General features: G+C 30.6%; 1 protein-coding gene across 3 annotated transcripts in view; it reads right to left on the bottom strand.

Moving 5' to 3' along the window:
• LOC129983771 (phosphatidylinositol phosphatase PTPRQ-like) overlaps window positions 1-12,986 on the bottom strand; it is a 118,392-nt gene that overhangs the window by 71,062 nt on the left and 34,344 nt on the right. For all 3 annotated transcript variants that reach the window (XM_056093393.1, XM_056093394.1, XM_056093395.1), the window contains 3 exons: window positions 5,697-5,975; window positions 3,706-3,993; window positions 487-768 (listed from right to left, as the gene is read on the bottom strand). In XM_056093393.1, the coding sequence (XP_055949368.1) occupies window positions 487-768; window positions 3,706-3,993; window positions 5,697-5,975 (849 nt within the window). The remainder of the gene's footprint in view (window positions 1-486; window positions 769-3,705; window positions 3,994-5,696; window positions 5,976-12,986) is intronic.

The following is a 12,986-nucleotide window of genomic DNA, read 5'->3' as shown; positions in this document are numbered from 1 at the left end:
GTATTTTTAAACGCGATAGCTCTAAAACTTACAAAGCCATTTCCAGTCATGTAAACAATTTCTGAACTCAAATCTATCATTAAGAAAACATTGAAGTTCATGTCTAAGTTCAAACAGGGACAGTGGACCACAGATGATTGGGCTTTCTTTTATTTTGGACAGAGTCACGTTATTTTCCGGGGGTTGACTTTCACCTCAGTTGTACCCCCATCAAACTCTTATTGTACCCCTGGGGGTATGTGTACCACACTTTGGGAAATACTGGGCTAAGGGAATAACATCTTTATTAGAGAATTTGTGAGAAAAGTTGGGTGGCTACTCCCTCTATCTATAGGCTAAATAGTGAATTTTTCATCCCAAACTATGATATATCACAAAATTCTTCATAAATTATGAATACAATCAACCTCCAATGTTAAATATAGTGTAATTAAATCTTTTTTTAAGCCAAAAAATATATAATTTCCATAATCATATTTTTCTTACTTCCAATAGCTGTTTGCACTATAATTGGTCCAGCCCATTCACCAGCTCCGTCCTCAGTCCAAGACTTAACACGGATTGAATAATTGGTGAAAGGATTCAAGTTTTCAATAATGAAGGTTGTCTCCGTTATATTTGTGGCTGTAGCAAGGTGGCTGCTCATTTGACGCCATTCAACTGTATGAAGTTTTACAAGATTCTTGTATCGCGATGACACATCCCATTTTATTTCTATGCTCGTGTTACTCACTGCCACTTCATAAACCTTTACGGGAGGATCAGGAACTGTAATGAAAACAGACGATTTTTTATTAGTATTTCTTTCTGTAAAAGAATATTTAAATGCTCGTTTACATGTTTTAGTGTAACGAACATCCAAATTAAGCTTTGGTTGGACTATTAGACTGCGTCTAGAAATTCGAAATCTTCATTTATACAATTTCTTTAATACAATCAGTTTTCACGTGGTACTATATAATTTAAGAGTGGCTATTTAAGACCCATTAAGACCTTGAAGTCTACTTCTATAAAGTTCGTTCTTCAATTCTCGGATGGCAGCTCAATATTATTTCTGTTTGGAAGCTTGCTAGAGACAAGTAAATAGAATAATAATTAATATAAGGCCCAGATGGCTGCCTAGAATAATTGAATCTGAATATTTGCATCATAAAATACTTATATGTCTTTCATTTTGATAAGTTATAATTAATTTTTTTTCTGTATTTCACAATATTTATACTATGCACAGAATTATTTAATGAAATTAGGGTTTAATTTTTTGTATACTTCAAATTACCAATAAAATTTCAATTATTACCAAATATTATAACATTATAATTACCAAAATAGGGCGTCCTTAAAGTCTTTCAGGGACTTCAAAGTCTCAAATTATTTTTTTATGTAATTAATGACCTTGGTGTTGACTTATAAGAGAAATTTGTTGTAGAGTATTTACTTGAGCCTAGATTCAATATTTAAAAAAGTTAGCACAAATTTTAAAATCTTCTAAAAAACATTCAGTAAAGAAAATGTTAAAACTAAGATTTTTGCAGAGAAACAAAAAACGGTTATCCTTTTAAAGTCATTAAAATATAAGAAACGTATACTTGGAGACTTTCATAAACTTTTTTTGAAACTTTAGTGATATCAAATTATTAATGCTTAATATTTAATTTGATTAATAATTCATTATTTCCGATATATGTGTATCATTAATTGAGTCCATCTAGATACTTCAAAATGTAACCTTCTGTTTTCGATTCAAAAATAAAGAATTGAAAGGATTGGAAGAATTATTTTTCTTAATGGATGTTTTATACATAGTAATATTAAATAAGAAGGTGATCAAGTTTAATTAAATTATCTGTTTTGTTTGTTTGTTTCTTATGGCACTTGCCACTGACAAGCCCGCTGTTACGAAGACAGCAATTTAAGCCTGAGGGGGAACGTCTCTTATTTTTTATAGCAGCGCCAACTAGGGCCAAGAGTACGACTTTGCCACTCACGCATCATTCATTCGCTTGCACAACCCCTTTTTACAGGAGGGCACATTGACACATCTCACAGATAGAACAACAGAAGAACAACCATGCCCAAACCGGGACTCGAACCCTGGACGCCCAGATCACGGGGAAGACGCGCTACCCCTATGCCAGGACGCCGGCATTAAATTATCTTATTTATTTCAATAAACTCATGTATTTATCTACACCGGTTTCATGTTCATAAAAATAAAATTCCGCAATTAATATTTTGTTCAATTCCCAGTGAATTTCGAAATTTAGGGCACTTATGCGTTCTCAATGCAGTATTCAAATATTCTAGGAAATTAATTAATAATTAATTTTAATATTTTGATTCCTGAACAGTGGCTTCACTTATCAGTTAGATAGTGAAAAAACATTTTTTAATTGACAAATAGAAACTAATTAAAATGAAAACCATGCTTTTCACTACATTAATAAAAGTATTTTTTTAAAAATTATTTAGATTATTCTGTCATTAGCTGTTGATATATGACATGATGTTAAAAATTGTCAGTTTTTTAGCACAGTTTGAAAGTTTGGAAGTATTTGGATTTCTGTTGTTGTGAAACGAGAATTTGGAGAAATATTAAGAATATCGAGGAGATTTTCTTTAAGTGATGGCCTGTTCTTTGTTTCATAGGAAGATAGTTATACAGGAAGATGAGGAGGAAGATCAGTAATTGAACACTTTGGGGCTAGGGACCAACTGCCTCATGGAGGATGTCAGTGTGGTGAATCGGTCAATGATATGGACGGACAATACTAAAGATAGCAGTCGGCCACAACAAATCATGTCGATACTGGCTATCTTCAGTGTTGGCAGGGTGGTCGGCTGTACACAAGAAACAAGAAGAAGCTGATAATATCAAAGTATTAAAATAAGATTTTATTTACTGAAATCTCTTGATTTCGTTTCATTTTTTATTTACTAACAAAAAAAATTCACATTCGTTTTATTTTTCTAACTAAATAAAGAACTAATAGAAGATTTAAGAACTAAATAAAATGAATGTCGTAGGACAGAAATATTAATAAATTTTGATAATATAAAACATTAGTAACTTTTTAGTTCTAACGATTATGAGGGGGAATCAAGACATTATTATAATTATCTACACAGATTAAACTTTTGTATACAAATTGAAATAGCATACGTATAATTTTACGCATACAAAAATTGTAACTTTTAAATTTTAATATGCATATTAATTAGTAAAACATAAAATGACTATCAATTCCGGTTTGATTAATATATTCATCATGTTCTGCTTCTGTAGTACTTGGGGAAAATAGATTGCATGACTCAATAGTTTTGAGCAGAGCATGAATGCCTTTTTTAATTCTTTCATGCCGATAGATGGCAGGTTTGAAGGTGACGTATCAAGGGGTTGACAAGCGACATAATGGATGTCTAAGGGTTTAAGAAGTGAAGATTTTTTGTTTTAATGTGTGTTTGCATGTGTGTTTCGGGCGAAACCTATCATTCATTCGATTCTCGCTGAAGAAAGTCGAACTGTTTTTGTTTTCTTTCCCTTTATATCTTGACGGAAAAGAATGAGTCATTGTGACCATTTCAGCTAAGAAAAGAAATTCAACTTAAAATCCAGGGTCTTCATTATGGAGCAAACCTTAAAACATCTCAGCTTTAAAGCAATATATATTTTTTAAAAATTACTAACATATACTCTTAACTTACCTCCAACCTTTGTTTCGACCATCAAAGGTTTAGACCATTCACTTGATCCTTTTTCTGTCCATCCTTGAACTTCAAACATATACCTTGTTTTGGGTTCTAATCCGTTTATGGTCATCGATAAATTTGTCGTTTTTATGGGTTCTGCTTTTAGAAATGTCAGCTGGTTCCATCTGACAGAATAAGCAACAAAAATTCCTCTCCCTTTGTAAATTTGAGGTTCTTCCCATTCCAGTGAGATACTATTGCTGCTAATATTTGTGCTCCTCAGGTTCTCAGGAGGTACTGGACCTACAAGAAATATTATTTTTAATCGTTCAAAGCAAAACTTATTGAAACGCCTTTAATATTTGCTTTTTTTAATAAACTAAAAGAAAGATTACGACAAAAATGTTGAGTAAAAATTATTGACGTCTCGTTTTTAATTAGGAATTCAGCAATATAATATATATCAGGTAAATATAAAAAAATGTCGATATATGAGATCGTAACTATCATAGAATTCACAAGAACGGAATAAAATTCTGGTTGAAGGTATTTTGGGTTATTTGCTTAAAACTCATATGAAAAGCAACAGTTCAACTCTAACAATTATGGTTACAATGAAAAAATTTCAACATTTTCAAATGGAAATACTGATTTTCTTTTATTGGAATACGCTCACTATAGCACTAAACAATAAATAACATTGGAACGGTACGTGTAGCACGAAAATCGAATCCTCTCTGCATGGTACCTGCTTTGGATCTAGACACCATCTGCCGCATGCAAAGTGTCATGGTGGTTGAAGTAGGTCAAGTAAAAAATTTTTGAAACATAATAAAATGTCTGTTTTTTGTAAAGGTTTCTGTTCCTTCTCTGCTGTTATTGGTTGTTTTCTCTTTTCTTCTTAGTCTGTCTACCGCTAGTGATTTTTGTGCTACAGGTATGATTGCCATTTGAAAAGTTTTAAATTTTGTCTCTGTAACCACATTTGTTCTGTTATTTTTCATATGATTCTTGAGCGCATATCTCAGAAGATCTTGAACCAAAATTTTATTCCGTTCTTGTGAATGCTATGATAATTACGGTTTCATATATCAGGACATTTTTTATAACCACTCAGTAATAAGAGATATAAAAACTTTAAAAAGGAAACTAATTACCCCTGAATGTCAAATTCAAGCACATATAGTTGTTTTATTAGTAAATTTTAATTTTGGGTGTTTTGTTTTCAGAGGTCCCGCAGATGAATATTTTGGACTTCGTACCATAGTGAAGAGAGATCTAATATGAATTTGGACACTTTTTCTGAGGCCGATTGAAACCAAAGTTTGATACAAAACAATTTTAGTAGCAAGCTAGCAATCAAAAGCAAAATACCAAGATACCACATTGTTTAACTTAGTTGCTACATTTTTCTGCTATTCGTGTTTTTTTGTATATACAGATCGACCAACAACCAAAAATTTGGATGCGTTAATTCAAAATTTGATATGGGTCTAAATTTTTGATGCGAGTAAAAAACTTGCTGAAACATTAAAATTGATTAAAATATCAAAAATCAATAAATAGCTGTGTTATAAATTGGGCTTTAAAATACATTTTGAAAAATCACTTAAAATTAAGACAAATCTTTACGAAAATAAAATTAATATCAATAAAAAGTGAATTTAAAAAATTTTAAAATCATGCAAAAATGATTTTTATAAAATAACATGCTCCGAAATTATTAAAAAGGATCATTAAAAATCCGATTTGTTTTTAATTAATTAAAAAATCTCTTCGAAATTTTAAACTATTTTTCTCAACGAGAACCTATTAAAAAAAACTGCCCTATCCCAATTTAGAGTTTATATCCAACGATCTGCCCTGTTTAATGTTGCGTTCTACGCTTAATATACCATGTCACCTTATCTTTGTAAGTTTTTCCCCATCATGCAATTTACAAACAGAAAAATGTTACCCTAAAAAACACTAAAAATTTGAAAGCGAAAGCAGACATAAGGCCTTACTTTTTGTTTTCACTTGAATCGGAGACGTCCAATTTCCTACCCCGGCTTCCGTTTCTGCAGCCACCGATATGTCGTAAGATGTCAGAGGGATCAGATTTTCAATCGTATAAAATGAATCATTTGTCACCGCCTGTTGAACTTCGAGCAAGTTTTGAGACTCCATCCATTCCACAGTGTAGGATATAATGGGTCCTGTAAAAGGAAATGGCTCTTCCCACTGTAACTTTATGCTTACGCTATCGACTTTTTCTACCGTGAGGTTTTCCGGTTCAGAGGGAACTAAAAAAAAAATAAAAATTATGCATACAATTAAAAAAAAATAGTTGGTGTTTGGACAGTACATATAATAAATTAAAGTATTCTGATAAACAGCTAGATAATCCAATTATTGATTTAATTTTTTAAAAAATCTCTCTTTTTTGCATAATAACCATTCTATTTTATTCTTACCTCGAAATTAAGGATGCATTTATAATATAAGATGTTTAAAAATTAACCTAGTGAAAAGATATTTAGTAAAACGTTCGACGACATTCTGCAACCACAGCCATACATTTATGTATGTATGTATGTATATTTAATGTTTATATGTATATTTATTTATAATAATTATAGTGTCAAATTTTATCTTTAGATAAGGTTTTGGTGATGATGATGATGTCGTGTCCGTGTTACCAAGGAAATGGGGTACAGTAGCTTCTGAGGGTAAAGACCCCTGAGCACCCGAGGGCAGAAGTCTGACTTCTAGCTCATATGAAGATGAAACTCACACATTCGCTTGCACAACCCTTTTTACAGGGGGCAAATTCACACACCTCACAGATAGAACACAGATGAAGAACAACCATGCTCGAACCGGGATTCGAATAAGGTTTTGGTTATTATCTAAATAGGTGTCTTCCCTGAAAAAAGGGGGTTGCACAAAAAAAAATTATAACCAACTATTAGAGTCTTTTTCTATCTGCTCTCGTGCTGACAATGTCATATTGTGTAATCATAATCAGGAACAGCGCGAACGTAAATTTTTTACAGTACTTGATAACCTATTGGTACCTCAGAATTTTGTGAGATGGCGCTATGTAACATTATCCGAATACGAATACGTTCGGCTCACATCCAATCGCAAAAATGCATTTATTGTGTTAAGCCAATTCGAATAACATTTATACTAAGTGCATTCATGATTAGTTTTATTTAAATGATCAATTCGCATGTAAATAAGATTGAAAAAAATTACATGTAAGCAGTATGTTATTCGTATCTAAATATTTTCTCCGAAACACACGACTTCACAAAAAAAAAGAAAAAAAAAAAAAATAAAGAAAGAAAGCCGAAAGAAGTTTGGTCCTCCAAGTGCTGGAAGAATATTCGTAAAACAGTTTGATGTATTCTTTTAACATTTGTTCTTAAAACATACTCATTTACACAAATATTATTATAATATGTTCATTAAACAATCACGATAGCATGTTCTATAATAGCAATACAGTATGCTCCCTAGCATCAGATTGGGAATTTAAAAAGAACGGGCAATTTAATACCATGAATCGTAAATTTGACTACTAATCATTCATAAATATACAATTACAATCGATAGGGGTAATATTTAATCTTATTACTTTTCTCACATTGGGAATAAGGATATGTACATAAAATAACAGGTTTCGCTGAATGTAAAACAATTTCGTGATATATTCAGTCAAGTGATTTTTTCGTAAAACAGTTGCGTTCGTTTAAAGTAAAAATATATTCATTTACGAATATATTCTCTTTGTTTATAAAGTTCAGCAGCCAAAGTATGTTTGAAAAATAATGCATTCTCCTAGCAAGCACAGTACATTTCCTTAAAATTAGAATATGAATTCAAATACGAGTTAATTAAATGCAAAGAAAAGCAAACTTAACTTGCAATCAGGACTAGTAGGGGTATATATTTAATCCACTTATATTCTTTCATTGAATATTAGAATATATATAATAATGAATTCGTTTTATGAAAGAATACTACTAAAACAATTAGCTCGTTTATCATAAGAAAATATTCGTAAAACATTTAGATGTGTTCTTTAATCAAAAATGTATTCTTTTATGAGTTATAATCGTGTTACTATATGTTTGTACAGCAATTAAAATATTTTTGCAAAACAACATTTTACTAACAAAAGCAGTGTTTTCGCTAAGCATCAAAGTATGAATCCAAAAAAGAAGTCAATCAATACTAAGAAACTCAAATTTGAATAGCAAATGCAACTAGCAAACACAATTGCAAAACATAATACACAATTGCAACTGATAAAAGTAATTATTTAATTCAATTTAATATTTTGCATAAAATATAATGCAAAAACATTCAATTTAATACTTTTCCTTGTAAAGTACTGAAGGACTAGATGCTTTGGTGAGATGGCGACAGAAACTAAATTTAGTTGGCGCAGAGTGGCAACGTGGAGAAAGAAGCGTGGAGCGAAATGGTGTGGTGTGCGTGAAAAAGGAACACCGGAAGGAATAGTTTATTAAAATTTAAAATGTTTCATGTTTAAATATTAGTCTTTGTAAAGTTGCGTAATGTAGTGATCGTCCCTATGTGTCAAAAAAAGAAATAAACCAATTCGATTTAAAAATCTGCTTGTTTCTTTGGAATAATCCACGCTACCATATTATATCCTCTAAACTAGAATATGTTTGTAAATCAATACGCTTGTTAAAGACGACGGCGTTAGTAAGACATACATTTATTCTTCACAACAAGTAGACGTACAAGCATATAAGTAATTTTACATTCATAACATAAAGCTAAAACCTTCAACATAAAGCTAATTTCTGAAGCAATATCTTTGTTCATCAAAGGCATCCAAAATCATTTGCTATACAATATGTTAGCTCTATGTTCATAAAACAATATATTTGCTTAGCATAATATATACGTGAAAATAATGGTTAAGGGTTAGTAAATATAAAATCAAGAATGCAAAAATGTTGACATTTTTTTTTCTTAAATAAGGAAATAGCAATATTTGTCTTAAAAAATAGCCATGATGGTCAATAATATATCAAACCATGATGTAAACGAAGGCCAATAAAATATTAAAAATGCAAAGTTGATGACAATATTTTTCTTTATAAGGAATTAACAATTGTTGTTTTAAAAAAATAAGCTATCATTAAATCAAAATTGCTAACAAACCAATGGTACCCAAAGTATGCACCTCAGAGCCAAGGTGAATCTTAACTGCATAACAAAGCTGTCTTGAAATATTTTAGATTTTTTAATAATTTTATTTACGTTTTTACATTTTTTTTTACATTTTTGTGAAACACATATCATAATTTATTAGCCGGATTTAAAAATATGCATTCAAAACTATTCATATGACCTCTGCCTGTATGTATATTTTTAATGAATACATTTTTTGCATTTTGCGTAGTAAAGGGTCTCCCGAAATTAAGACAAGAATTTGGTATCATTCGTGCAGTAAAGTGTTGGCAACCCTATTAAAAAACCATTTGACACCTGATAGTTTAGGGATAGTAAATTGGAGCATTGCATGATAGAACAACCTGTTAACGCAAGATTTTAATTAAATGAAAATACACAGTTTTTTTTCTTTAAATTGCTATATTTTTATTGAATCGTAAAATGCACTGAGTACGGTTATGTTTGGAATAACACATAGAGCAAATGGCCTCTACGGCTTTGCTGACACATACATGCTCTTTTGTCGAAATTTTCCATGACCATTTTGCATAAATATGGCTGACTTTCATTGGTGCAGCGTTGAATTGCCTCCTTCAATGCACGCTTGCATGTGGGCTTGTTAGCATAAACCTGTGATATTAAAATAACCTTATAAAAAGAAATCCAATTGTGTTAAATCATATGATCGAGGAGAACCAATTTTCAAATTTTCGAACTGTGGACGCCAGACTTCCATTATTTTTGAAATATTGCTGAACAATAAAAGCACGTTTTTCTATCGTGTAACGCTTCATTTTTTACTAACCCTAAATTATCAGCTGTCAAATGGCTTTTTAATTGGGTTGCCAACACTTTACTGTATGAATGGCGGCAAATACAAATCTTATGTTAATTTTGGGACACCCTTTACATCTATGAAATTGGGAATATGAATCATTTTAACTCACACTTTATTATCTATCATTTTATATTAATTCAAAGCCCATTTAATGCCACTGATCTGTTAGCTCTGCCACTATCTGCATTTTAGCTGTACCAGATATTTGATTTATCTAAACATAATAAGACAATGAATCCACTACCAAAACTTGAAATCAAAAAAGCAAAATTCAGCAGTTGAATGAAAAGATTGGAATCTCTGTTATCAATAAAAGATCAATATGCCCTTTTTATAGCTGAAGCTCGGAGAACTTTATTTGTAATCCTATTTGTAATTCGTGTTTCTTCTAAGCCGGGTTTTCGTCAAAGATAGCTCCTTCCAATATAATCCCAAAGTTAGAGAAATTATGCAGTGACAAAAATTCTATAGATCAAAATCACATCACAATTGTTATATTTAATAGAATTTAATAATAAGAAAGGCTATCACTATTGGCTATTACACTGGCTCATTGTTCTCACGTTCTGGCTCACTATTCAAAATTTGATATTGGTTGAATATGATCGATTGATTTTTTTTTAGGATTATATAAAGAATTTTTTTTTAATTCACAATAAAGTAAAATAATCGGGGTATTTTAAATCTAAATTTCATACCATAACGGAAGACATATTCTATCCGGCAAGTATCGATAATTCTGAAAGGAAACGAGATGCAAATTTTCCAGTTATTTTTAAAATTACAAAATGGATATTTTTTTTCTCTTTTATGAAATTTTAAAATTGATGCCTGTTTTTATGAACACTGCATCGATAATGAATAAAATCTATTTGTCTGAATTATTAGCGGATATAAGCTTGAACTACATAATTTGCAATTTAAAACATTACTCTTACCTTCGATATAATTACGTAATATAATCAATTTAAAAAAAATACTGGAGTGATACTCCCTTGGTATAATACTGATGCATAGAAAGAAAGAATTTTAGTTTAATTCTACGTATTTTTACAAGAAATTAACAAGTTCTAGTGTTGCAAGCAATGTTGTTTAGATCCAGAATTGGGATTTGTGAGGCCACAATTTTCGTTTCAATCTGTATTTTTGGTTCCAGTGAAACATCGCTGAAAACCAACATACAGAGTGCATGTTTCAGTTTTTAGAACGACAGTTTAGTGAGTAAAATTTGAATCGATTTAAGTGCCACATAAAAGAAAATCCTCACTTTTTGTTGTAATTGAGAAACAATTTTGCGCACATTACCTTACCATAATTTCGTCAATAAATTCTGCTTTCTATTCTTCGTAATAGAGTCACTATTTCTGAATTTAAATTATTAAATAAATTGAATTTATACTAGTCAATCGATACTGTTGAGAAGGGGTACTAAAATGTGAGATCTATCTTCATAGCTGGGAGCTAACCAAATCAATGAGGCATCAACTATTGAGAGGAGATTTCGCACAATTTACCAAGATGCTGGAGAGTTACCATGTTAAAATATCGGAATAAAAAATTAAAATTATTATTTTTAGTATAACTTTTGAACAACATTGTCCTAAAAACATTTACTTTTCCATGACTTGATTAATTCATATGACTCTCTACTACCATCAATGATTCGAAATTAAATCACCTAAATAACTCTAACAGTACATTTTTTAGAATAATTAAGTCTATTCACGGTATATATTCAACAATTTATGAAAGGAATATCATTAAAATATATTAACATAAAATTACAAATCTCATCAAAATGCAACTTCCGTCGCATTTCTTTTTATATCAATACAGAGAGAATTGGCTGTCGAGTGCATTTACTTCTTCAAAAGCAGTGGCATATTCCTAACTAGGCAATCTATGCATTATCTCAGGGCCGTTGATAAATTTATTAAAAGATATTAGAAACCAATTTATCAAAAAAATAAATTTGCAAAAAAATATAAATCAACTGAATTAAGAAAACATATTGGCAATATATTAACTTAATTTTTCAAGTATAACTGGACGGGATTCTTCTGCTTTAAGTGCTATTAATTAATTAGCCTTAGTTAAGCATTGAACGCCTTCTTAAATAATAATGTATATAAACGTGTATGTCTCGAAATCATCAGTCATAATAAACAAATAAATGACTAAAACATATGTAAGATTATTCAAAAATGAGAAGATGATAAATAATTATTTCTGATGAAGGACAATAGATAGAGAAGCATATGATGCATCACTGAATAGAATTAAGTCGAAAGATTTATTTTGAGCATTCTGAAAATATCGGTTAAAGAGGCGCTGATTTTCGTTTAGAAAAAAATAGCGATGCTTCAGAAAAAGTTGTTTTGTATGGTCCAATATGCAACCAGTAAATTCGTTGTTGCGTTGTAGTATAGATTTCGTAGTAAGATCAAACAAATAAACCAATGAATCCCCTGTTACACTGCATCATACATTTCGTAGTAAGTTCAACATTAACAAAACAAAAAAAACAGTAAATCCATTGCTCCATTCAATATGTATTTCGCAGTAACTTCAATAAATAAACCAACGAATCCATTGTTGCATTGCTGCATACATTTATTTCGCAGTAAGTTCAAAAACAAAAGGAAATCAATTGCTGCATTCGAACATAATATTTGTAGTAAATTCAACAATAACAAAAAACAATAAATCCATTGTTGTATTGCAACGTGAATTTCGCAGTAACTTCAACAAATAAACCAACGAATCCATTGTTGCATTGCTGCATACATTTATTTCGCAGTAAGTTCAAAAACAAAAGGAAATCAATTGCTGCATTCGAACATAATATTTGTAGTAAATTCAACAATAACAAAAAACAATAAATCCATTGTTGTATTGCAACGTGAATTTCGCAGTAACTTCAACAAATAAACCAACGAATCCATTGTTGCATTGCTGCATACATTTATTTCGCAGTAAGTTCAAAAACAAAAGGAAATCAATTGCTGCATTCGAACATAATATTTGTAGTAAATTCAACCATAACAAAAAACAATAAATCCATTGTTGTATTGCAACGTGAATTTTGCAGTAACTTCAACAAATAAACCAACGAATCCATTGTTGCATTGCTGCATACATTTATTTCGCAGTAAGTTCAAAAACAAAAGGAAATCAATTGCTGCATTCGAACATAATATTTGTAGTAAATTCAACAATAACAAAAAACAATAAATCCATTGTTGTATTGCAACTT

This window comes from Argiope bruennichi, chromosome 9 (assembly GCF_947563725.1).
Source record: "Argiope bruennichi chromosome 9, qqArgBrue1.1, whole genome shotgun sequence".
Classification (NCBI taxonomy): domain Eukaryota; kingdom Metazoa; phylum Arthropoda; class Arachnida; order Araneae; family Araneidae; genus Argiope; species Argiope bruennichi.
This window is presented reverse-complemented; position numbering and strand designations above follow the sequence as displayed.